The 26,987-nt window shown below is 45.6% G+C and overlaps 1 protein-coding gene across 8 annotated transcripts in view; it reads left to right on the top strand.

Annotated features, from left to right (window-relative positions):
- Window positions 1-26,987, top strand: part of Ttc7b (tetratricopeptide repeat domain 7B) — a 228,913-nt gene that overhangs the window by 63,850 nt on the left and 138,076 nt on the right. For 5 of the 8 annotated variants that reach the window (XM_078050709.1, XM_078050713.1, XM_078050708.1 and 2 more), the window contains 2 exons: window positions 7,414-7,535; window positions 8,177-8,200. In XM_078050709.1, the coding sequence (XP_077906835.1) occupies window positions 7,414-7,535; window positions 8,177-8,200 (146 nt within the window). The remainder of the gene's footprint in view (window positions 1-7,413; window positions 7,536-8,176; window positions 8,201-26,987) is intronic. The other 3 variants (XM_078050715.1, XM_078050710.1, XM_078050712.1) reach the window with 1 other exon arrangement.

The raw sequence follows: 26,987 nt of genomic DNA, 5'->3' as shown, positions 1-26,987 counted from the left end.
GCTCCAAGTGATAACTGATGGCGAGTACTGTGGGAAAGGGGTGTGAGCATGGAGAGAGGCAGCCTCTGCAGCACACGCAGGGGCGCGGAAAACCGGGGGTGGAGCAGAACCACCCAGAGAAACCTCTGGCGCCAGCAGTTTTAGGCAGCATTGTCACTGTTGTGAACAAAGACCTGACGAGAACAATTCAAGGAGGAAAAGTTTATCTGGGGGCTCCTTGAAAGGCCAGTGACTCACCCAAGATGGAGATTCAACCAAGAGATTTTATTGGGGGCTGCCCAAAGGGGAAAAAAGGGGAGGCAGAGAGAAGAGAAAGGAGAGAAAGAGAGGAAGAGGGCAGAGAGGAGGAGGAAGAGGGCAGAGAGGAGGAGGAAGAGGGCAGAGAGGAAGAGGGCAGAGAGCGAGAGCTTGCAAGCTTGGGCTTAAGAAGGGTTGCGTAGGTGACGTGTCGGGTGCTGATTGGCAGGATGGCTCAGGGACAGCGAGCGAACACTGTGTGTCCAGCGGGGATTGGTCTAGAAAACTTTTGAATTTGGCGCTCTTCAGAGAGGAGGGGGAGGGTAAGGACGTCTGTGGACACTTTGGCAGGGACTCTCCCACACACCCGTCATTACTCCTTTTAGTTTTTGGGTTGGGAGCAGGGCGATGAGATGGCTGGCTACTTCCTGCTGGAGAGGGACGTGGGTGTGAAGGAGGAGAGGGATGGCCAGGGTGCGGGGACAAGGAAGCATGGCTGTGAAGGCCAGGGCGCTGGAGATGTGAGTTTCCTTGGGGCCGAAATCGATGAAAGCTCCTCGAAGCCATAGGTCATGGATAGTCTCGGCCCAATCCTTGTCCCTGCAAGAGGGGGAGTCAGCCAGCTGTCCTGTGGGAGGGCCTCCGGGAGCTCCACGAGCCAGGTGCGCCCCATGTGAGCCTGAAAACACCAAAGGTACCCCAAGGCCAGGAGAAGAGGAGGGAGGAGGAGACGCCACATGAGCTCCTGGCCGGAGGTCCAGTGAGAGGGACTGGCTGAGAAAAGGCCAGCGAGAGCTAGAGGGCCTGGCCCCGGGTGACAGGTTAGTGACGTTCGCAGTCGTGTTTCCGAAGTTCCCTCAGCCCTTGGTGGGGCCTTCACTAGCGACGGGTGTGCAACCCTGGGGAGGGCTGGTGAAGGTCTGGTTAGACTGTTGCCTGTACTTCCGCAGGGGCTTGTGGCACATGGAGAGGCCCCACACAGGGAGTCCAGGGAGAGGGCAACCGTGTCTGAGAAGCAGACGGGGTGGGCGTGAGGAGGTGGGCCAGCAGGGCCGCCAGGAGTGGGGGGAGCTAGAGTGGGGCCTGAGGTTGGGAGGGTTTGTCGGGATGAGGAAGGTCCTCCTCAGGCAGGGGGAAGGACCCTGGGGTGAGAGGTGGAGCTTTAGGGGACTCTCGGGCGGTGCAGCGGACGTGTCTGTGGGAGGAGGACGGTGGGCGTCAGCCTGGGCTCCTCCGGTCGGAGGCCGCCTGGTTTCAGCCTGGAAATGTGAATCCATGAAGTCAGTTTGCCTGGGGATCCTCAAGGCGGGCAGCGGTGGGAGTACACAAGATGACCCTTAGGGGCCCTTCCAGTTAGGTGTCAGGGTAGGCATGTCACCAGGAGGAGGAAATATTCCCAGTCACCCAGGGTTAAGGGGAAAGAGACGCGTGGCCTGGAGGGATCAGGTCATCGAGTTTCCTGGTGTTTCCAAATCTGTCTTAGAAGAATCTAAGAAGGGGATGACTGAGATGTTCTGGAAGGATGCAGGGTGAAGGGGTCACCCCAGGTGGCAGGGGTGGGCGTTCATACATCACTTCAAAAGGGGACATTTGAGTTGGCCTTTGGGGAGCACCGGAAGGCGAGACAGGGCGACTGGGAGAAGTTTGACTGAGTGGAGATGTGGTTCGAGGGGGAGCTTGGTGGGGGTGTCCTTTAGGGTGCAGTTGCCACGTTCTACCTTCCTGAAGAGGTGGGGTGATAGGGAGTGTAGATCCAGGGAATGTGGAGAGCCCCAGAAATGTGTTGTGTGATTTGTGAGGTAAACTTGGGGCCATTATCTGATTGCAAGGAAGTAAGGACCCTAAATCTCAGGATGATATCTGAGAGCAAAACAGAGACGACCGTGGATGCCCCTTTGTTGGTGGTTGGAAAAGCTTCCCCCCATCCTGAGAAGGTGTCTACAAGGACGAGGAGATAGAGATACCTCTTGACCCTGGGCACGTATGTGAAATCCAACTGCCAGTCGGCTCGGGGAAGTTGTCCTGGAGCCTGGTGGGCAGGAAAGGAGCCTGGCTTGAGAGGGGTATTTGGACTGGTTCTTTACGGCCCAAATTGGAGTGCTGTAAGGGGAGTGGGTAGGTCTTATTAAGCCCTTGCGCCACAGGTCCTTAATAATGGGCTGTAGGCCCTGAAGACTGCTAGTTGGAAGAGGGTATTGAGGTTGACAAGGGAAATGCTGAGGGTCCTTAAGACAGGGACACAGTGAACCACAGAAGGGGTGGAAATGTCCCAAACTCGAGGGTTTACCTCTGGAGGGAGAGAAGGAGGGGAGCCTATGGACATGTGGGTTGATTCTGCAAGGGCGAGGATAAGAGAAAGGCTGGGATGCAGTGTGATGGAGGCATGGAATTTGGCTGAGATGTCCCTTCCCAATAGGAAAAGGGGGCATTGAGGCAGTACCAAAAACTGGTGGGAGAAAGGATGGTGGTGAGACCTACAAGACAGCATGGGGGTTTTAAGGGGAAGGATTGTTTGTCCCCCTATCCCGACAATGGGGGAATAGGGTGGAACAGTGGTCCCCAAAACTCCCTCAAGACTGAGTAAGTGTCCCCTGTGTCTAAAAGGAAGTTAATTGGGTGTCCATCCACCATAATAGTGACCCTGGGCTCCTGAAATTTGATGGTGGTCATCAGGGAGGGAGTCCCAAGGCCCCTTCAGTTGTCCGTTGTCAGCCCCAAAAGATCCAGGTCTGGGCTTGGGGTGGATCCAGCTCCCCTTCGGGGGCCGGGGCAGTCCATGGCCCAGTGACCCCTTAATTGACATTTAGGGCATGGATTTGTAGGTGGCCTGGGATTTGGGCCCTCTTGTGTCCAGTGTTCCTCTGTCCCACACTTAAAACAGGGCCCAGGGGCCATCTTGGGTAGTGGACATTTGGCCAGAAATGAAGGGGCCTGTGGGGTAGGTCCCCTGTGCCAGCATCTGGGTTTTTTGCTCTCTGGCCTTCTCATCCCGGTTATGGTACCCCTCAAAGGCTGTGGCCAGGACTTCACTCTTGAGGGCTCAAGGTCCCTGTTCCAGTTTTTTAAGTTTCGCCTGAATGTCAGGGTACCTCTGGGAGACACTTCATATGCAAACTATAACACCTTTAAAGGACTGGAAGAGAAAAATTAAAATGTTTTTCTAAAATGAGACAAAATAAGTTTTAAATGTAAATGGCCTAAGCATTCCAATTAAAGGCATAGATTTTCAGATTGAACAGAAAAGCAAGATGTGACTATACACTATGTCTGAGAAAACCACTTTAAATATTGACATATAAGAAGACAAATAATAAAACTATGTTCCATGCAAATGATAATCAAGAGAATGCTAAAATGTCTGTCTTAAAATGTTTACTTAGGAATAAAGACTATTACAAGAGGCAAAGGATGACATTACCTAATAAAAGGGGGCAATTTGTCAATAAGACATTATAATCCTAAAGATGTGTGTAGTTGATCTAAGCTTCTAACTCTAGAAAGTAGAAAAAGAAGAATAAATTAAAACCAAAGCAAGCAGAAGGAAGGAAATATTAAAAGATTAAGACCAGAAATCAGCAAAATTAGTCTTTCAAAAGACCAAACTGGTCTTCTGAAAAGATCAATAAAACTGATAAATCTCTAACAAGACTGAATAAGAATAAAAGAAAGAAAACACAAATTACTAATGCCCAAAGTTATGAGACACTTATATAGATTGTTACAGACATCAAAAGGCTGTAGGGGAAAATTAGGAATAGTGTTATGCCAATAAATAAGCAAATTCCCTGAATGATTCAAACTACCAAAGCTCACCCAAGCAGGAATAGATAGCCCTAAAAATCCCTCTATTCATTGTAAAAATTGAATTTGTAGCTAAAAACCTCCCCATAAAGATAACTATAGGCCTTCTTGGCTCCATTGATGAATTCCACTAGTGTTTAAGGAAGAAGTGATACCAATACCACACAGATTTCGAGAACATAAGAAGAAAACACTTCCTAACTCATTTTATGAAACCAGTATCTCTGAATATAGATGCAAAAACTTTCTTTGTTGTGTATTTATTTTTTCTGGTTATATACAAAGTATATTCACACCATTCATGTCTCCATTCATGTACTTAGGGTAATGGTGTCCATCTCATTCCACTGTCTTTCAGCAAAACACAAGGAAATTGAATCATGTGATGTACACAAATGGTGTCAACTATAACATTTAGACTTTCAACATTATAGTGGTAGGAAAGCAATACATGCTCATTGAATATTGAATTTTGAATTTATTGAATATTGAATTTTGAATTTCTTTTCCTGAACTAATAATAAGCAGCCTGATACTTTCCCCCCACGCGGGGCAGCTGTGGTGAGTGGTGTTCTGATCTCGATGTACAACTCTGCACAGCATACTGTTTCTGACGCAAGCATTCAATGAATTGCATGAGTCATCAACATTTTATCATAAAATAGGCTTATGTTACATGAGTTTGCCCAGCTGTTGGTTCTTCTGTGCTCTGAGCATCTTTACAGTCGACCAGGCTGTGTCATGATGTTCATCAGGTCAGTTGTATAAAATGCATTTCCAACCTATGATGTTTTCAACTTAGTATGTGTTTATTGGAATTAAATATAGGAGCATCTGTAAAAAGATTATATATCATAACCCAGAGAGATTTAGGAAATAATTAATGTGATTCAGCACATCAATATGTAAAGAAAGAAATCACATGATCAACTTGACAGATCCAGAGAAAGCATTTGATAAAATCTAAAACCCTTTCATGATTTAAAAACAAAAAATAATCAACAAACTAGAAATAGGAGGGAACTTACTCAACCTAATATGGGGCATTTATTAAAAAAAAAAAAAAGCCCACATCTAATAATGTATTTAATGGTAAAAGACTGGTTGCTTTCCATGTACAGGATAGGATTTCTGCTAGTCACTTCTGCTAAATATTGAAATAGGCATTCTAAACAGTGCTGTTAGGCAAGAAAAAAATAATAAAGGGCATCCTGACTGGAAAGGAAGATGACATGATTTTGTATATAGAAAATCCAAAGACCCCCCCCCACACACACACAAAAAAAAAGCTACTAGAACTAATCAGCAAGTTTAGCAAGGTTAGGATTCAGCATCAAATATCAAAATCACGTGTTTCTGTGCACTAGCAATGAACAATCCAAAAAGATAATTAAGAAAACAATTCCACTTTTAATGGCATCAAAATGATAAAATTCATGGGAATAAATTTAACATATTAAAATATACACTAAAAAGTAAAAGACATTGTTTAAAGAAATTAAGGAAGACCTAGGTAAATGTGCATGCATTGAAATATCTTATTTATTAAAATAGTTGCACTGTCCAAATTGATCTACAAATTCAACCCAATCCCTCTGAAAATGTGAGTTGCCCTTTTGCAAAAACTGACAAGCTCGTTCAAAAATTTGAATGGAAATTCAAGTGACCCAGAACAGCCCAAATAGTCTTGAAACAGAAGGATGACTCCTACTTCCTGGCCTTTAACTACCCCAGTTATCAAGACAGTGCACAGGACTTGGGGAGGCTCAGTGGGTACAGTGCTTGCTGGGCACAAGCAAGATCCTGATTTAGTCTCAAAACTGCAAAAAAACAAACAAACAAAAAAATACCCCCCAATTAGTATTCTTTGAAAAGAAAAACAACACCCCCACATATTTATGGCATGCATATTTTAATGGCAATATAAAAATAGTAATATAACCAATATGGGAGGCTGAAATATAAAACTGGTAATGTGATAAAAATGTAGGACTACAGGAAAAGGCAAAGTAGAAAATATGAATGTATTAATTTCTCCATCAGTATCATGTGCAGATAGACACTGTATAAAGTTGAAACATGTAGGTAAAAATAGTGTTCTACTCTGTGTGTGTGTACATATACATACACATAATAAACAGAATATATATTTTTAACTGTAGAGAGACTTTTAATTAACTACAGGAATAAAAACATTTTTCTGAAGTTGAATGATTATGGTTACACTTCAGTTTCTTCTCTCAAATTTAACTAAATTAAATGTAATGTTAAATTTAGAGCTGGTGTATATATAACATGATCTCTTTTTTTACAAAATTATTTTCATTTTGAAAGTTTCAGTGTTGGATTTCCAAGTGATATAGTCAGCTACTATCTGAGTTTGAAATGCAGAGAGATCTGGACTAGAGGTTAAATTTGGGGCTTGGCAGCATACTGCTGATTTTTGAAGCTCTTAGGCATGGTAGAGGTCACTTCAAGAGGTTCTTAAGAGAGAAAGGAAAAGATGATGCCCTGTCCATCTCCAACACTGTGCGCATGTATGGAGGAGAACCCTGCAGTGGAGTGGAGATGTGAGTCCTACAGGGGAGGAACACGGGTGAGCAGTGCTGAGTCAAGCACCAAGGCCGAAGGAGTAGGGCCTTTGATGAGATGTTGCAATGTGGTGTGGTTGCAAGGGTAGACCACCTGGATTTACTCCTCAGTGCCGCATCCACTGTTGCCTTCTACTTTTCTTTCTCCAAAGCTTGCAGGTTAGAGAACCAGCAAATTGCTTCAGCTCCATTTGGAGAATAATTTTAAGACCTCTTTCATATTTGGGGTCTGGCTAACAACTGGGTCTTTTAAAGTCCTGCTGACTCCCAGCAAATGCAGGCAGTATGTTTACAGAACCCTTATGTGGTTTTTATATGGCCACAAGTAGGTTTTTCTTTGAGAAATGCTTTATTAGACTGTTTGCTGGAGCTCCTTGGGCTCATGCAGTGCTAGAGCTGCGTGGTGACCTTAGCCATTGGTGGATGATAACTTTGTGCCCTTTGCTGGGACCTGCGTCCGTGTCACTCAGCCATCGGTTAGCATGCTGGCATTCAGCAGTGTTCCATCTCTAATGCTTTTCCCAGCACTGTCTACTCAGCAGTGCCCCTCCTGCCTCAGCTCTCAGTGCCAGGAGGGCTGTGAGGGCCACTGGGTTGCCAGCTGCTCCCTATCCCGTGGAAGCCATTCTCTGCTCTCCTGATGCTTGCACTTTTGCACCGCACCCCTATGCTGATCCCAGGGAAGGAGGTTGGGTTTGTAAGCCGAGCTGCGCACTGGACCGGGGTGTGTAGGACGCAGGTGTGGATGTGCATCTGATTAGTTTCCCATTTTCTCCCCTTCTAGGTAATACTTACTAATATCCAAAACAGAAGTCCTAAGCCCGGCCCTGCTCCCCACGATCAAGAACTAGGTTTTTTCCTAGAAACAGGACTTCAGAGAGCCCATGTCCTCTATTTCAAAAATGGGTAAGCGTTCTTCATTTTTTCAATCCACATCCTAAAGAAGGAAAATAGACTTTTACTGCTATCTTCAGTTTAGTTACTATAATGAAGTAATTTTAAATATGAACTACAATTGGAATATTTTTTAAAAAGAACAAGCTCTGGCTCTTCTTGTTGTCTCCTCTCCACCTGGCGCTCTTGCTTTCCCATGAAATTTGAAGGAGGGGTAAGAGAAGAAGGAGGGCATTTATTGACTGAGCCACAGGTTGGGAAACCAAGCCCAGGTGGGTGGGTCTCATGGGGCCAAGTTTTGGTGCCCTTCCTCCCTGCGAGAGGCACTGCACAGGCCTCCCCATGTTGTCAAGGAAAAACTTAACAAACTGGAAACCCAGGCACACAGAAGCATCCCCTTTCAATGACTGATGAGCTCAGAGGATCGTATTTGCCACATCCTAGGCAGGGTTTGTGCAGGTGGGTGTGTCTGTAAGAACTCACGTTCTCCATTCTACTTGAGCTACTTTTGGAATGGGTTGAGGAGCATGTGTGGGAGGGGTCTCTCTAATGCATTCATGTCTGTTTTCCTGGTGTGTTGCTGTTGTGAGAAACGTGCTGATTCTGTTCCACATCTCTTCAGTTGTCCCTTGTTTTTTGACATTGTGCTGCAGGATAGATGTGCATGGAGACCAACAGTAGGTATCTGTTCCTCTGCAGCTCCTCCAGCTTTGCATGGGAGGCCCCTGGGGGCTGGACCCCTTCCTCTAGGAGCAGTAGTCCAGTAGTGCTTTAATTGGCAGAGGGGACACAAGTCCCAGCTTCTGGAAAAATGAACAGCAGAGCTGCTCTCTCTTCATTTTTAGAGCTTCAAACCTTGGGGTGTAGCTCACAGCAGTTGGATTCCATCTGCCTGGCAGCCAGCGCTGCGATCATCCATTTGCATCTGTTGAGAATAAATGCCTGTTTTCCAAATCCTATTTAACTGTCTGGGAGGAAAGGCCTGCTTTTCTTCAAAGGCCACGGGTTCAGCTCAGCAAGGACCACAAAAGGTCAGGATCAACACCCCAAGGTTTGCAGTGGCTTGATGGCTTTCAGGTTTGATCTCATCTGCTGCTGCCTGAGATCTCTGAGTAATGGCGCATGCCCTCTAGACTAAGATGCTGTTGTCTGTTGTAAAGAGACCGGGAAGGGAGGGAACATGGAATATCATTCTAATGATCTGTTTCATCTCCCATTTTACAAAAAATGGTGGTTGTCACAGAGGAACCCCCAACCCTTGCTCCCCTCCAACCTGTGTGGATGTATTGATACGGAAACCCACAGGAATCAGTCCCCTGTGGGCTCTCAGTGAAGCTGAACCAATACCTTCTACTGAAAATGCTTTCTGTGAGATTGATCAGTTTGGTCCAGATAAGTTATTTTTTATCTTTGAAGCCTGTTCCTTGGAGAGGAAGAAGCAGGACTGTTGGGCTCTGACCTCAGTCCCTGAAAGGTTGGCTGCCCCCAGAAATCCAACTACAATATAATCATGAGAGGTTTGCACTAGAGGACAGGTTACATGCTGGGGATTGCTTCCTGACTGATTTCTCATCTTATTTAACTTTGCTCAAGTTCATTGATGCAGCTGTCAGGGTCTGTTCCCCTTGTAAGTCTTTTCTTATCCTCTTGCTCTTGTCACTGTGTTCCAAGAACCAAGTACTCTAAAAGATCCCTGCCAGCTGCAGGGTTCTAGAGGCTGGGGTTGGTGGCAGTAGTGGGAGATTACTCTTGGTAGGTGGAGGTGGGGGCCAGTGTTGAGACCATGAAATGTGAACAGAAGAGACCAGTGGGAGGGTTTGGACATGCCAAGGGGCCATCAGATGCCTCTTACCAGTGGGTTATTCAGGGTGCAAGAGCCACATGGTGGGTCATTGGTCAGTGGATGCCACAGGAGAATGGAGGGAGCTGCTGTCCCTCAGCCCCCGGGCTTCCCACAGTTCTATTTTCTGATATATTTGCTCCTTGTATCTCACTCCATTTTTGTTTTTCTGGACTTTTCCTCTATGTGTCTGGAAGGATGGTGGACAGGATGGACTGTCAGTGTAGGAAAATACAGGATAGAAGAGTTTGGCGGTAAGAGGTGGAAATAGGAAAACTACATCTTATTTCTTTAGTGATATAATTGAATATATGCTCAGCTTTGGGGTTACCATTCCCAAAGTCTCTGGGTTATGGAATGAATCTTACTCTTCTAACTCTCCCATCTTTTCTAGGAGTGACCACCAAACTGGTGACCTTGAGCATCCTCCTAAAAACCCCATGCCAGGAAGTTCCTGGCCCTCCAGCGCCTTTGCCCTTAGGGGCACTGTTAGGTCTGCAGGTGCCTTCTCTCCATCCTCACTGCTGCTCCAGTTCTCTCTTCCCTCTCCACTGCCACCTTGCATCTCCACGATTTCACAGGAGTCCAAATCAGGCATGTGATTTGCTGCAGGGCACACAGTACCCTGGGTTCCAGGTTTCTGGCCTCAGTCCTTTTACCACTGAGCCTTGATGGGGGCTGGTGAGGAGCACTTGACCCCCAGGTCTGGCCCTGCAGCAGCCTTTGCTAGGGCAGTTTCTGCTCAGGCTTTTCTGGTAGCACACAGAAGTTTCTTTGTTATTCTCTTCCTCCCCTGTTCCCCCATTGTGCCCCTACTTCCTCCTTCTCCCTCTCTTCTTTCCTTTCCCTCCCTCTCCTCCTCCATGGCTGCCATCTGGGCCTGTACCATGCTCCATCTCTGGCCCCAAGAGACACTGGTATGGTCCAATTTGGAATGCACCCACCTCTATTTCACATCTGTTTCTCTTATCCCTCTGGGTGGCAGCAAAAGCCTGTTAAGGGTGAAAAGAATCTTGTCGAGTCTCTGCAGAGGGTAGAACCAGGGAGCTCTGGCCCCAGGCCAGGACTCTGCCTCCGGGTTCTCAGAATTTCCTCACCCCAGCACACTTTTGTATGAGGGGCAAAAGGGGCTCAGGCTAGACCTGGACTTGGAACAGCCTGTTTACTTGTGGGACCTCAGTTTCTTTATCTGTGAATTGGGGCTAATGCCACCTACCATAGGAGCTGTGGGAAGGAGCAAGAAAGTAAAGGCTCACGGGCCATGTGGTAAACCAGGGGCAGATGACAGTCAGCAAACTGTGAATTCCAGTACTGATGGTGCCCTACCAGTTCCCTGGCTAAAAGTGGGACCAGAGTAACGCCAAAGTCCAGCTGAAATAGAAGGTCACAGGAGCAGGCATTGTGCACTTGATTGCTGGGCCTCATGCTGCCAGGGCTTGGAGGAGGGGCGCTATCCACAGTGCCTGCTGGTGTCAGCTTGGTTAACGCCTGGTTGCTGATGGCCTAATGGTCCAACTGTGGCAGGACGGGGGTCTTCAGTGGTAACTCACCAGTGGCTGGGAGTTGGCCTCATTCCCATTCTCTTCAGCCTTCTAGGGACAAGAAAAGTGTGACTCCCCACTTGACTTGCGGGGGAGGCTTGGATTTGGGGTGCCACTCATTTGCTGCATTTATCTTAGGACTAGCTAACCATCCTTTGTAAACAAAGGGTAGTGAAGGACATCTCAAGTAAAGTGGCTTATGTTCTGAGTGAGCAGAACAGTGCATGTCCCCGGCTCTGGATGGGTTTTGATCAGGGCTGGTAGGGATAAATTGAAGCCAGGAGGAGATGTGGCCATTGGTTGCTAGGGTGCAGCACTGAGTTCTGACTCAGAGAAAGTAGCAAGTCAGGCAGGAGCTATTGCAGGTTCCCCGAGGGGCTTATGGCCAGGACAGGGGACAGAGTATGTGGAAAGGCTTTGGATTCTGTTCTTAAGGTCAAACAGAGACCACGAATCACCTCTGTGCATTGGCTGCCAAAAGTTTTTAACCTTCCCAAATAATCTTATAAAACTTTGTCACCATTTACCCTGCTCAGTGTAGCCTACCCTTGGCAGAAAAATGGGCTGCAAGGCCCTGCTGTGTCCCACAGGCTGCTGAGGAGGGGTGCCTCTGGGGTTTATCACCTCAGGGACTGCAGTGGCTGCAGACAGGCTCCAGAGTCTGTGTGATTGTGGGAGACATCACGGGGAGGTGTGGCCAGGAAGCGCAGCTCAGGGCTCCATGCATTGGTGTCTCAGGCACTCATGCTTTACAATCTGGCTCCAGGCCATCTCCCTCTTGCAGCAGGAAGAAGTACCCACTTCTAAGCCGCACATGACTTTTGACATTCTGAGTCCATTGCAGAGAAGGTGAGCAGTTAATACACAGCAGTTGTTGAACATGACAGACTTCAAGAGAGACAGAGATGAAAAAGAAATGGGCTTTGCCCTGCGGGAGGTGGTAGGAGAAGAAAAGGGGTGAGACATGAGCATTAGTAACTTTAAAGGTCGTATTATGGTTCTTTAAAATATTCAGCAGTGAAAGAGCACCAACGACTCTAAATGAGCTGAGGTTCCAGCCACCCCCCCCCTTACCGTCCAGGCATTCAGCACGGCCTCTTGCTCTTCCATTCAGTGAGGGTTAATTGTGTGCCACTCCAGGCCAGGCCCTATTTTAGGTAGTCAGGATAGAGTGGTGAGGAAGAAAGACTGAGTCCCTGCCCTGGAGTTCATGGAATAAAGAATCATGGAGAATTAAGAATTAAAACAAGCAGTTTCATATTGTGACAGGGCAAATCCAGGTGGTCCCAGGAGCAAATAGGAAGGCTGCTGTGCTGGAATGGCCACATAATTTGGAAAAGGGAGTAAGGATTTGGAGAAATGGTCTTGAAATTGTATAGATGCAGATAGACTCGGGAGGCTGTTGGGGGTCGGCATTCTAAGTGACTGGGAGGAAGATGGAGTCCTAACTGTACTTGGCCTTTGTGTATCCTGGAGGGAATTTATACAGAAATCTGGGGAGTTTCATGCGAACCTCTCAGCACAGGACCTGGCCTGTGATGAATTTGGGCTTCGTTCAGTAACTATTTATCGGGTTCTGCTATGTACAAAGTGCTGTGCTCCGTTCCAGCACCTGTTGGTGAATATGAGAGTCTAGGCACAGGGCGGGTGCTTGTCTAGGGAGGCAAGGTAAACCCAGGTGCGTGATCATAAGTGGTCATAGTGCTGAGAAGTGAATCAGTGCAGTGAAAGCAAGTGGCTGAGCACTTTTGCTCAGATCACACGGCCAGGCCAGGCGACACTGGGATGAGACTAAGACTGAGGAACGTGGGGGCCACTCAGGCAGGGGAGGAGTATTCCAGGAAGAGGAACCAGAGAGGGCCCAGGTCCTGAACCAGGAGAGAACTTGATGTGTTCAATAAGCTGGAAGGAAGCTGAGCATGGGGCACACAGCTATGATCCCAGTTCCTCAGGACGCTGAGGCAGGAGATGACAAATTCAAGACCAACCTGGGCAACTTAGCAAGACCCTGCCTCAAAGTGAAATAAAAAGGGCCAAGGAGGCAGCTCAGTGGTAGATCATTTGCCTAGCATGTATAAGGGCCTAGAGTCGGTTCCCAGTACAGCAGGAAAAAGAAGAAGGAGGAGAAGGAGGAGGAAGAGGAGGAGGAGGAAGAGGAGGAAGAGGAGAAAAAAAGGAGTGGGAAGGTAGTCCAATAGCTGAAGCATAGTTAGAAGGGGCACTTAGATACGGACCCTGAAAAGCCAGGTCTACTATGGCAGCATACAGTTGGAGCATGACAGTTATCCAAAGAAAGATCCCCAAGGCACTAGTACAAAGGGGAGGTGATAACTGATGGCAAGACACTAGATGCCCACCTCCGAGGTGGCAGCTGTAGTGGAGACTGGGTAGAGGGGGTGGACCTGAGGTGTGTGTGAGGAGCAGCTGGTGGTCAGTCTGTGCTGCCAGCAGGTCATAGGAAGGGAGAGGCCAGTGATGACTCCCGGGTTAATCTAGAGCAGTCGGTTGGATGGGTGGGGACAATGAGAGGATCAGATTTGGGAAGTGAAAGTCAGATATTTGCCTTTGGACAGGTTATGTTTGAGATGCCTGTGCCAAGTCCAAGTGGAAGTGTCAGCTGGAGGATACGGGAGCCTGGGGGTGGGGCTGAACTTGAGTCATGAAAGAAGAGGTTTCAGCTACTGATTACCTGTAAAGCCTGGGGACCAGATGGGCTCTGTGAGGGGCAGAGGACAGAGCAGAAGAGAAATCGGGGGCTGCCTGGAGACCTGCAGGAGGTGGACGCTGGCGAAGGGAGAAGGCAGAGAGCCAAGTGGGGCGTGTGCAGGAAGGAGGATGCGGCCACTGTGCAGAATGTCTCAGAGAGGCTCCCAGTGTGAACACTAATGTAGAGAACACAAGATGCCGTGACCCGAGGAGGTGGTGGGGGCAGAAACTGCTAGGGGACAGTGCAGAGCAGGTTGCAGGAAGGGTGACAGCAGTGTGTGGTGGCCACTCTCCCCAAGTGCTCTTTCTCTCTGGTTTTCTTTTCCAAGGTGAAGTTCATGCTGGAAGGACAGCAGGTTAAACACCAGGCTAAGAAACAGAGAATCCATTCTTCAGGTGTGGAGGAGCCGTTAGCTCAAGAGGGTGGAGAGTGGGAAGGCCAAGGACAGAGTGGTGCATTTGGCAAGAGTGTAGTGCCACCGGCTCATGTCCCCGTAGCAGGGGAGCCTGGGCCATTTTACATGGCTTCATGGCCACAGGCTGCATTCTGACCTCCACAGGAACCAGGTGGGAGAGTGAAAGATGGAAGGAGAGGCGGAATGTGTGGGAGGGGGCCGCAGAAGGGGGGTTCTGTGGCGTTCCCGCTGCCTGTGAGCCAGGGCCACCTGGGGATGCCCCATGTCACTCAGGCATTCACAGGTTTATGAGACTCCATTATTCTTGCTCACTGTTCTCAGCATTTCATGTGAGTCATTTCCTACAGGGGCCCCTTTCATCATAGTGGACCTGACAGTGGGTACCGATTCTGAAAACCCTGGGGCCTTTGTTTAGAGAGCATTTGTTTCAGCCACTACTCTTTATAGATGGGATCCAGAAAAGTCACCTGCAGTAACCAACCCATGAACATTTACTGAGGCCCTCACATGTAGGTCAGGCCCAATCACTGCCTTCACGGAGTCTGGATGTTTATTCAGGCTCACACACCTGGGTGGCTGCAGAGCTGGGACTGCAGACCACTGCCCTTGCCACTCAGACCATAATCAGTGTGCCCAACAAGTCCCTTCCCCATTCATATGGAGTCAGAGTAGTGCAGCTTGAAGGCATAGCTTACACTAGGAAATAAGTACTTTTAAAAGAAGGTCTAGATACAGTCATTTATATCATAAAAACAGCTAAATCCATTTTGCTTATATGGGACTGGGTCTGGCTCACCCCTTCAAGCCATCATTAAGGCAGGAAACAAGAGGACCCTCATCTATTTTAATTATGAAACTCCAAGACCACTGTTCTCTGTAATGAATTGTGGGGGACAGGTCACTGCTTCAGGACTTCATGAGCCAGCACTCAACAGCACAGTAGAATCCTGTGCCTCTGGAAGGTCTGTCAGCATTTGCCCAAATAGGTGCAGCCCTGCTGGTGTGTCTTTGACTTCAAGATGGGGCAGGTACTTTAGGCTCCACAGTGCGGAGGAGCTGGGTGAACTAACTGCAATGCCATTGCATCTCATTAGGCCCTTCCCCATGTGGTTTTGCCCAGCTGTCTGCTGCCTCTAGGAAGGCAGGCTGTAATTCCTTCACCCACCATTGAGAACTAGAATTCCCTGAAAGATGAACTGGTGTAGGATAGTGATTTTCAATTTTAATGGGGTTTGAGGAGAGAGAGATTCTTTACTTGTTTGCTTATTTATTCACTTATTTGTCTGTCAAATATTTATGTGGTATGAACTAGGATGGGGATGGGCAATGAGCCCTGTGGAATTTTTAGGTTAGCAGGAAAATAATCACAAATGATCTAGGCCTTTCAGGAAAGGGGAAAGGGACAGTCCTACTTTTTTTTTTTCCTTACCTATATAATATAGTATCTAAAAACAAGATAACCTTTAGTGTTTTCTTGATATAACTGGAGATTGACTCTCCGTGGTGCTAGTGTGAGATCTGTTCGGTGGCAGTGCTCACAGGCCTGCTCCCGGACGTGCTCTGGCTGGGAGTGGCATGCGTAACAGCCTGCAGGAGCATGTAGTGCTGTCCAAGGATGCTGCCCACTGCCGTATGGCTCCCGATGATGCTTTTGACATCCACTTGTCCTGAGGTTGCTTTCCAGCTCCTCTTTGGTGCCAGGCATTCTTGAGGTGCTGGGAATAGATGGTGACAGCCCCAGAGAGGAGTCAGATCGTAGTATCTGATGTGGCAGCACATCCTAGGAGGGTGCAGTGATGGGGAGGGAGGTATCACTTCCAAGAGTCCATTTTTTAATGAAATTGAATAGATTTGGTGATCTTGAGGAGGTGATGGAGCAGACCCTGAAGATACTCCCTGACTGGCAGCTAGCTAGCTGAGGGGAGAGAGGCCAGGGGCGTGGGACAATCCAGGACCCTCACAGGCGTCTTGTCTAGCCACACCATCCTTTTTTCTATGCTTTATTTTTCTTCTTGACATTTAATCAGTAACAGACATTCTAGGGACCGTGCTTCCCATGGTCTTCTCAGGTCCTGTTCACAGAATTTCATAGGCCATACTTGACACCTGTCCATCTAGAAGGACACAGAATTCACTGTAAGGGCAGTATCAGAGTAGTGTCATATATTCACATGAGCATGCTCTTAGCACTCCATTAAGCTCAGGACTCTTCTCTGTCCCTCTTACCTCAGGTGACAGCTCAGGTGCCAGGAAGGAGGCTCATCTTGAGAAGGTATGGCTCTGCCCTGTCCCAGGCTTTTCGTCTTCCAAGGGCTGTGCTTGGTCTTGAGTCACCACACTCAGTGGAGCCCAGAGCTGCTGTCCCCATCAGGTTTCCATAGTTCCTACAAGTCCAGATGCAGGTTATCAGTCAGGGGTCATTTGTACCATAAGCAGTTGCCCAGTGACATACTAGGTTAGGGGGACAGACCTGGAAAGTTAACCTAAGGTCAAGTTCTCTAACAGAAGAAGAAGGGATTTGTTAAAACTTTGCCCACATTGTATTTTTTTCCTCTTAAATTTGCTTATATCTTACTTCACTAGAACATAAATTCTTCTTGTGTAGAAATTTTTATGTTTTGTTTGGGGACCTATTTATATCTTTTTTTTTTTTTTTTTTTTTTTTTTTTTAGTGCCAGATATTGAGCTCAGGGTTTTGAACATGCTTGGCAAGTACTCTACCCCTGAGCTACGTTCCCAGCCCTTTTCAGTTTTTTAAATTTTAATACAGGGTCTTGCTACATTGTCCAGGCTGGCCTCAAACTTACAATCCTCCCGGCCTCAGGCTCCCAGCCAGGATTACTGGTCACCACTGCACCCTGCTCAGACCTGTCCCTTTATGCCTGGTGTGTGGTTGTGCATGAATGGCCTCATGAGTCATGTACTTTTCATTTTTGGCTGAGATGGCTGTGGCTCATAGATGCCTACCTGACACTGTAGTTTGACTGTGTTGAGAGCTGGGGTGCTGAGCACTGTGCTGAGTGCCAGGGGCATGACATAGACAGATGGCCTGGACTGGCTTTGTGGAACTCACTGCTTCTTCTGTTGCTCCTTGGAAGGGGACAGGGAGATGTGAAAAGAGCATCCGGTTCTTCCTGAGCACAGTCTCACTCTGTTCAAGGAGGGTGGACAGTGCCTGGTATCCAAAAGTTTCCTTGGGGGCTGAGGGTGTGGCTCAGTGGTAGAGCACTTACCTAGGTAGCATGTGTGAGACACTGGGTTTGATTCTCAGCACTGCAGATAAATAAAATAGAGGTCCATTGACAACTAAAAAACATTTTTTTAAAAAAGTCACCTGATTCCACACTCTAATTTATTAGAGGTCGGGCCTCTGCTTTCTGCCTGCCTCTGAGATTAGGGGTGCTTGCAGTAGTGTGGCTTTCTTATCATTCTTCAAGCAGGTCCTGAGAGAGCCTTTTCTTCTGGGAAGTTCCCAGCATGGTGGAATTTTGGTGCTTGTTGGACTCCTTACTTAAGTCTAGGTCCACATCTGGATGGGATTCCAGAGTTCCCACAACAGGAAAGGGTTTCCAGGGCTTCGTTGCTGAGAACATTTATTCCCCCAGCCTGCAGACCTGAGTGTGTTTTAGACAGCAAGCGTGTGTCTCCTGCAGTTGGAGCCTCACAGGGTGAAGCTGGATACAGAAGCTTGTGAGAATATTTTGTGTGGCCTTTGTGTGCTCGGCTTGGATAGACCGTTAAAATGACACGTGTGCTGGGAAAGAGGAATTCATACCTTGTCTGGGCAAGAAGGAAGCAATGGCACCCTCCCGGAACCTGTCAGTCTGGTGACTTATTACCACCTGTGCAGAGCAGGTCTCCACATCCCCACGCAGGCGGTGTGGTGGGAAGGAGGGTGCAGCCTGCAGCACCCCTATCCTGCTGCTTAGCAGAGCTCACTGACCTGCTTTTCCCCTTCCCTGGCTTAGGTGCCAAGTGCATTAATATTTAGTAAGAAGGTGGGATCAGGGTGAGGTCCCACTTTTTTAAAGGAATATTCCATACCTATTTTTAAAAAATCATGATTTTCTTTCCATTCTTGTATAGCAGAGATATTTTTAGTGAATGCTTACAGAGAATTTCTGAGACAGATTAAGCTAAAGCCCAGAAAATGAGATGTTGGAAGATTTCTGACTCTTCTTAGGCATTACTAGAACCTTCTATTGAAAAGGAGAAGGGCTGACTATGTTTTCTTACATGTGCCTGCCTTTATTTTAACATGATGCTATCTACCATAGATCTGCCCACCAGGAGGAAGCCTGTAGTATAACTGTTCTCAGAGCAATCTCCTGTATTACACTACAGTTTTTCAAAATTAATGAATTAGTTTTTTCAATTGACATTGGTTGTTTCACCTTCTTCTGTATTTTAGGTTTAAATTTTTACTTTGCATTCACAAGTGCCTCTGGCAGCAATTCTCTAGGTTGGTGCAGACACCCTGTACCTTTCTTCTGCTAGCTCTCCTTCCTTCTGCTCCCTTTGGCATGATGTGCATCTTCTCTGCTTGTGCTGGGTGGCTGAGGGTCCTGGTAGCTGGTTCTCCTTTGAATCTTCCTGGCCAAATAGCATCAGAAGGAGCAAATCCCTGTGAGTGGGAAACAAGCAGTTAAAATGCCAGGAAGAGACTAAGCTGGGTTTCTTCTGAAGAATACCAGAAGAACGCATTAGCTTGACCTAGTGAAACCTGAATGGCAGATTTTTTTTAAAAAGATGTGATTGTTTTTTGTTTGGATAGGAGGTGTCCCCCACAAATCCTGTGTTCAGGCAGGAATATTCAGAGATGAACTGATTGGATTGCGAGAGCTGTAACTTAATCAGTCTATCCTAGTTTGAATGGACTGATTGGGTGGTAACTGTAGGCAGATGGGACATGGCAGGAGGACATGGGTCACTGGGGGTGTGCCTGGAAAGATCCATCTTCTTTGAGGCCCCTTCCCCTTCTCCCTGCTTCCTGGCCACCATGGATGGAACAATGCTTCTCTACCATGATGTTCTGCTCACCTTGGGCCCAGAGTAATAAATTGGCCAACCATGGACCAAATCTCTGAAACCATGAGCCAAAATAAACTTTCTCTTCTTTAAGTTGTTCTTGTTAGGTATTTTCATCACAGCAATGAAAAGCTGACTAACACATACTGCTTTCAAGCACATTTTGGGCTAGAAACTAAAAACAAACAAACAAATAAAAACCAGAAAACCCAAATTATCATCTACTCAGTTCCATGAATGTTGATTGGAAACCCACTAGGTAAGCTCTGGGCAGATAAGATGAATAGAAAGTGTTCTTTGAGCATATGGGAAGATTAGGATGTTAATGAAAAACTCCTTCACTCCCAGGAAAGTACTATGGCCAAGGGAGGTGCTGGGGGAGAAGGAGGAGTGGCTCACTGCATAGTGAGAGCAGCAGGTTTACCAGAAGAACTGGTCTTTGAAGGAGGGATGAGGCTTACCCTCTGATGGTGGCCTTAGGGGAGGTGGAGGAGGACAGAGGTCATGGCTAAGGGTGAGTCTGCCAGGCAGATCTTCCTGTGCTTGGGAGAGGCAGCGCTGTCCAGCACTGACTCTGGATCCACCTGCCCAGGTCTGAATGCTTGCTCTTCTGTTACTAGCAGTGGGTCACAGGTAAGTCACCTTACCTTCTCTCCATTTTAGTTTCTTCATCTGCAGCTGGTGATAATAATACTAGTACCCAATGCATAGGGCGGCTGGGTAGACTGAGATAGTGATGACAATGTGTTTAAACAATGTCTGGCGCATACTCAACACTGAAAAGGTTTTATAGATGAATAACTAAAACACTGCAGAGTGAAGGATTTGTCAGCACCTATAGAGGAAAAGGCAAGAATTGGCAGCTGAGAAATCTGGGCAGATGGTTGTGACAGTGGCAGCACAGTTTGGGGTCCTCTCATAGAAAAGACACAGTAATCAACTGCAAAACCCAAAACCCACAAACAACATTTACAGCAAAACTAGATGACAGCCAGGCATGGTAGCGCATGCCTGTAATCCCCAGGGAGGCTGGGGCAGGAGCATCACAAGTTCAAGGCCAGCTTCAGCAACTTTCTGATGCCCTAAGCCATTTATTGAAGCCCTGTCTCAACATAAAAATTACAAGGGCTGGGGATGTGGAGGTGTACTCAGTGGTTAAGTGCCCCTGAGTTCCATCCTCAGTACTCCTTCCCCTGCAAAAAAAAAAAAAAAAATACCTACCACATAGATGAAAGGCATCCTCATGAGCCTCAGAATCAAGCTGGTGTCCTTGTAGCTGAATATTGTTTGCATTTGTCTGGAAGACAGCAGAGGAAGCAGTGAGATATCCCCAAAGAACAAGTGTTGACTGGAAAGCTGCTCTGGCCAACAGCTTGGGCTTAGGAGCTAAAAGTAAGAAGGGTTTTGCTCAGTGAGGTGTAGGAGGCTGAAGCAGTCTGGCTCCTCTGAGGACTTGAAACTACCCCACTGGAGCCCTTTTGGGGGACTGGGTCCCACCATGAGGAGAAACTGCTGAAGATAGAATGAATATTGACCAAGAGGTGACATATGAGACAAAAGAACAAGAAGGTAGAAATCAGAGTCAGGAGAGGGAGGGATGGTTGTAAAGCAAGCTGCTTATGTATTAGCATCTTCATTGAGGTGTAATTTGTAACTCCTATTACCACTATTCAAAAATCTACTTGTCATAGTTAGTGCAGTTCAGGTGTTTTAAATAAACCGTACGGCTGTGCGGCCATCTCCACAGTGCTTGTTTAGAACGTCGCCATCGCTCCCTCACACCTGTTTCCAATCAATCTCCACCCCACGCCTAGCCCCCGTGCGCTACCTGGCTCTGTAGATTTGCCTTTTCTAGAAATTTCGCATAAAAATATCCAAGAATAAGTCAGTGAGTCTCACTTCCTTCACTTAACATAGTGACCCTGAGGTTCCCTGTGTGACTTGTGTCAGCAGGTCGTCCTTTTTGTGGCTGAGCAGACTTCATCGCCCTCCCCAGGCACGTCACCCCCTGGCTCCAGTGAAGAACGCCCTGTGAACATGCCGTCCAAATCCTCCTGTAGACATGCTTTCATTCCCTTGCACAGGTTCACGGCGTTGAACTGGCGGGTCATGTGGTATTTAGGTTTTTAAGGAATTTGCCCACCTGTGTTCCAAGGTGGCTCTACCATTGAACATTTCCAACTGGTAGCTGTGACGAGGCTCCAGGTTCTTTCCATTCTCTAAAACACTTGTATTGTCAGGTTTTTTAATTAGAGCCATTCTAGTAAGTTTGTAGTTGCCCTCTGTGATTTTAATTTGTATTTTCCGAATGATTAATGATGCTGGTAACTGGTGTCATTAGCTAGTGGGCATTGTCCCTTCATCTTCTGAGGTGAAACCTCTCTTCAGACTGTGGGCCCTCTTTTCATTTGGTTTGTCTTCCTATTGAGCAGGAAGAGTTCCTCATATATTCCAGATACAACTCTTCTGTCAGAGTTATGTTTTATGAATATTTTCACCAGTCTGAGGCTCATGTTTTCATTTTTAAGTGGTGTCATTTAAAGAGGAAAAGTTTTTTCACTTCAGTGAAGTTCAGTTTGTCAGTTTTTGCTATGATAAGAGAATTGTCTGAAACCAAAATATTTTTTTCCTTTGTCTTATTCCTGAAGTTTTATAGATGTAGTTTTTATATTTATGTATCTAACCTGTTTTGAGATAATTGCCTACAGTGTAAAGAAAGAATCTAAGTGAACATTTTGGCTTTTAGATGTCTAATAATCCAAATACTATTTGTTGAGATGCCTGCTCTTTTCCCATTGAATTGCCTTGACACTTTAATAGAAAATAAATCAATCAAATGAACATAAATGGATGGTTTCTGGAGTCCATTCTTCTCATTGATGTGCATGTTCAGTCTTGAGCCAGTAGTACCACAGTGTCTGGACACTAGAGTTTTGAGATTAAATGGTGTAAGTCCTCCAACTTTTTTCTCTTTCAAAATTATTTTGGCTATTTTCAGTTTTTTACATTTCCATACAAATTTTAGAAGCAGCTTGTCAGTTTCTACCCAGAAAGGTCAGCCAGGATTTTGATAAGGCCAATGGTGAATCTAGATCAATTTGGGACTTGACTGTCATGTTAATAGCAGCAAATCTTCAATCTAATGTCTCTCTGTTTAGATGGCCTGTGATTTCCCTCAAAATGTTTTATAGTTTCACTGTACAGGTTTTGTGTTTTTGATTTGTAAATATTTTATGCTTTTGCAAATAGAATGGCTTAATTTCGTTTTCAGGATTATATAGAAATACTGTTGGCTTTTGCATGTGGAACCTACTATCATCCTCAACATTGCTAATGTCATTAGTGCTTATGATTTTTAAAAGCTCATTTAGGATTTTTACATATGAGGTCATTTTATTTGTGAAGGTCAAGAGTTTTCCTTCCTCCTCCCGAGTCTGGGTGCCTCTTCTCTTATTGCCTGGTGGCACTGTCAGGAACCCCCAGGCAAAGGGGATGGCAGTGCTGGGGCAGCGTATTTGCCTGTTCCTGATCTTGGGGGAGCCCTCAGTCTCCCGCCATTGCATGTGGTGTTGGCTGGAGGTTTTTGATGGGCGCCTCTTTGTCTCAATGACTTTTCTAGATTTGAAGTCCAACTGCCTTGGTATGGTCACCTGCTTCTGTCCCACGTACTGTTTCATAGTATTGTAGCTCATCCAGCCTCTTTCAACCTATTTGGTTCTTTGAATTAAAGTATTTCTCTATATATCTTACATTATGTGGTTGGATGTTGTTTTATCTCATATATAATTTTTGTCTTTGAATAAAGTATTACATGTTTAATGTAGCTGTTGATGTGACTGAATTTATATTTACACTTTTTCTCTTTGTTTCTATATATGTCATATATTTTTGGATTCTTCAGGACTCACCTACTATCATCTATTGAGTTAGAAAATGTTTTTTATTATATGCCACTTTTATTCCTCCACTTTTCTTGCAGTCCTGGGGATTGAACCCAGTAGTGCTCTACCACTGAGATATACCCTCAGTCCCTTTTGTTTTTATTTTGAGAAAAGGTCTTGTTAAGTTGCTAAGGTTGGCCTCAAACTCAAAATCCTCCTGCCTCAAACTCCTAAATATATAGGATTGCAGGCATGCGCCTCAGCTACAATATATGTACACCTTAAATCATCACAGTCTACTTCAGGTCAAGAGTAACCTGATTCAGTAAGATACTGAAACTTTATTTCAGTATAGCTCCATTTACTCCCTTCTTCTGTGTGCTGTTAATGTCTTTATTTTATAAACACAACAGTACAGTACACTATTTTTTCCTTTGTGTAATCTTTTTTTTATAGAAAGTTTTAAAAGATTAAAAAATCATATGATATAGTCTTCTATGCTTATCCACATCCTTGACATTTTGGGTGCTCTCATAAATTTACTACGGTGGAGTCACGTTACCATCTGGTTTTCCCTGTGGTCTGAAGGACTCTTAGAACTTTGATTTGGCCAGGTGTTTAAACTATGAATTCTCACTTGTGTGTGTAGGGTGGAGGGGAGCTGCTTTCATTTTCCTATTTTCATTTCTTTTTTTTCTTTTTGTCTTTGTGGTGCTGCTGGGCAAGAACTCCCCGCTGAGCTGCACCCCGCACCTAGAATCTGTCTCTGAAGCCTGGTTTTGCTGGATGCATAATTCTCAGTCCCCAGGGTTCTTCCTTTTAGCACTCTGAGTGTTCCCTTCCTGGGTCTGGTGACTAGGCACTGTTTTCTCATTGTTGTTCCTGGTGTGTAGCTGATTGCTTTGGAGTCGTTGCTTTCAGGATTTTGTTTTGCCTTTATTTTTTAGAAGTTTATTATTATGTGTCTCTGTTCATTTTCCTTCCATCTCTTTTCTGTAGAATGGATCAAAGCCGCTATTGAGCCTATTTAGGGAATTTTTCATTTTAGTTGTGATGCCTTTCAACTTCATTTAGTGACTTTTTATACTTTCTGTTGATCTATTAAGAATCCCTATTTATCATTGTTATCTTTATTTTCTTTAAGTCTTCAAAGATAGTTTCCATTAATTCTTTGATCATGCTTATAATTAATTACATCTTTGAAGTACAACACTTGTGCCTCTTTGGAGTGAGTTTACATGGATCACTTTTTCTGAGCAGGATCGTATTCCCTAGTTTCTTTGCACTTCTCATGACAGATATAATACAAAATGGAAATACACATAGTACATTTTAAAATGGAAGGCTGATAACATGCAGAAAACAAGTTTAACTTTTCCATAGTGGTATTATTAGTATTGTTAATCTGAAACTCTATTTTGTATATATGGAATAAAGCAGTTGAATAGTTATGAGATGTCTAATCCTATCAGTCTCTATCCTTGAGAACTGAGATTCTTAGTATAGGAGAAAGAAAACAAGTTTAAAATAGAAGTAACCAAGGAAACCCTGGAATCCTGAATTTGAATGATTGCATTGGAAATGTTAGTATGAAATCATAAGGTATTTGTGGGAGGGTGTGACTGTGACTGACCCATTAACAATGACCATTTTTATGGCCTAGATTGTGATCTTCAAGTATCATATTCTAATAAAGGAAGCCTTACTCCAGTCCTGTGGCAGGGATGTATACAGTGAGCTTGGGATGTCTTTACATGCATGCATCCAGATAGCAAGGAAACTATCAGAGGTCATGGTAAAGGGACTCAGGTCAAATATGGAGCAGTTTGAACGTCAAGAAGGATAAAAGTTAGCTGGGTATGGTGGCACAAGACTAATCCTAGCTACTGATGCTGAGGCAGGAGGATCACAAGTTTGAGGCCAGCTGGGGCAGCTTAACAAAAATAAAAAGGCTGAGAGTTAGTGCCATGGTGAAGTGCTACTCTCTAGTTCCACAAAAAAAAAAAAAAAAAAAAAGAAAGAAAGATAAAAATTGCAATTGCAATTTAGTTATCAAATACATTTAAATTCATGAATTCTAATTCAATATCTTGGAAACTAAATAAATCAATGGAAAGAATCAAATATTTTACTGTGTGCACTGAGCTATTTACTACTAGAAAGCCAAATAGTTGAAGGAATGTATCTGCTTATGAAGTTATTCCAGGTAAGAAATGAAAATGCAGTGGAGAATTAGCATCTCACCATTTTGTCACTGCCAGTGGATTGGTGCATCTACGTTGTGCATGTCAAGGGCTGCTACCATCAGAACAAGAGCATGAGCATGCCACGCCCACGTCCTGCCAAAGAGATGGAACCTGAATTGATCAAGCCTCAGGAATGACAGAGAAGAGAGGAATATATTGAATTGAGCCAGGAGTGTGCAGTTTTCTAGTCGGTGGGAGACTATAGGCCGAGCAGCTTAGATGATGTAAGGACAAGAGAGAGGCAGACGGGAACATTTAAAATAAGAGAGGTTTTTAAGGGATCATCAAACACATCAAAGTGGGCAAACCTAACCTATGATGGAAGGAAGAATACTTGAGTGGCTGAAGCACTAAGAAATGTAGTGAAGCAGTTATAAAAGTCTGGATAGTTGTCACTTTCAGGTGGAGAGGCCTATTCACTTTTTTTTTTTTTAACTTGGAAGGTGATTACAAGGGTAATAATTCCCTAAGTGATGTGTTTGTTTTATGTAGCTTTCTGTGTCTGTATTTTACACAATAAAAAGATTAAAAAAGAATTGAGTATTGCCTGTATTTCTACCTCTAGTAATGGGCTTTATGTGCTAGATTTTAATATCCTTGAGCCTGGGCAAGTACACAAGTCTTTTTAAAAGAAACATAGTTTACCTGCACAAAACTGATCAGTTTTGAGAGATTGTTAATGCCCTTGAAGTGGTTTTTGTGGGTGTGAAACAAATGGTGAGAATATGAATTGGTCCCTCTTATTATAGTACTGAAATTAAGTCTACTTAATTTATCAAGTAATTTCATGCCCTCATTTTACATACTTGTATCTATCAATAAACATTGTGATACTTGAAAAAAAAAGAATTGAGGGGCTAATAAAAGATAGAACAGTGTCCAGCTTAGGGCAGGGGTGGAGTCCCTGAGGCCATATTCAAGTCCAGGCTCAGGCACCAATGGCAGAGCTAGGAGGCTGGCCTCTCCCTTCCCGCCAGACTCATTTCTCCTCTCAGGTGTTAAGGACAGTGAATCCCTACCTGCCGCAGCAGGTTGGCAGGGATTATCTAGAAGAGTGGTTGGGGCATGTGGTGAGTTGGCTGAGGGCTAACAGTTACTGAGCAGCCACTGTTGCCTCTTGGTGTCCTCTTGGTGGCCTGTGGGCAGGGGCGAAGCTGGCTGCTTATGTCACAGCACTTGGGGACCTGTTCTCCCTCCTGGAGGAGCCAAAATCCTAGTGAATGGCGGCTCTTCCCGGGCTTGAAAACAGCTTGTTCCCTTGAGCAAGGTGTGCCCTGGGATTGCATCTGCCCTGCCCTGCCCTGCCCTGCCCTGCACTCACTTAAGACTTTTTCTATAGATCAGTACTGTTTTTTGTTACTGTGACTAAAACACCAGTCCAGAATAATTTTAGGGGAGGAAAAGTTTATCTGGGGGCTCTTGGTTTCAGAGGGGTCTCAGTCCACAGACAGCAGGCTCCATTCCTCAGGGCCTGAGGTGACGCAGAACATCTTGGTGGAGGAGTGTGGTGGAGGGAAGCAGCACACTTGATGATCAGAGAGCAGAGAGAGAGAGAGAGAGAGAGAGAGAGAGACTCCATTTGCCAGATACAAATATATACCCCAAAGCCACGCCCCCAACGCCCACTTCCTCCAGCCACACCCCACCTGCCTCCAGTTACCACTCGGTTAATCCATCAGGGAATTATTCACTGATTGGGTTAAGACTCTCACAACCCAATCATTTCCCCTCTGAACCCTCTAACATTGTCTCACATGTGAGCTTTTGAAGGACACCTCACATTCAGACCATAACAGGCACAAAGAA

The sequence above is a fragment of the Ictidomys tridecemlineatus genome, chromosome 5, assembly GCF_052094955.1.
Source record: "Ictidomys tridecemlineatus isolate mIctTri1 chromosome 5, mIctTri1.hap1, whole genome shotgun sequence".
In the NCBI taxonomy this organism is placed as follows: domain Eukaryota; kingdom Metazoa; phylum Chordata; class Mammalia; order Rodentia; family Sciuridae; genus Ictidomys; species Ictidomys tridecemlineatus.
The sequence above is the reverse complement of the archived record's forward strand: the minus strand, read 5'-3'. Positions and strand labels throughout refer to the sequence as shown.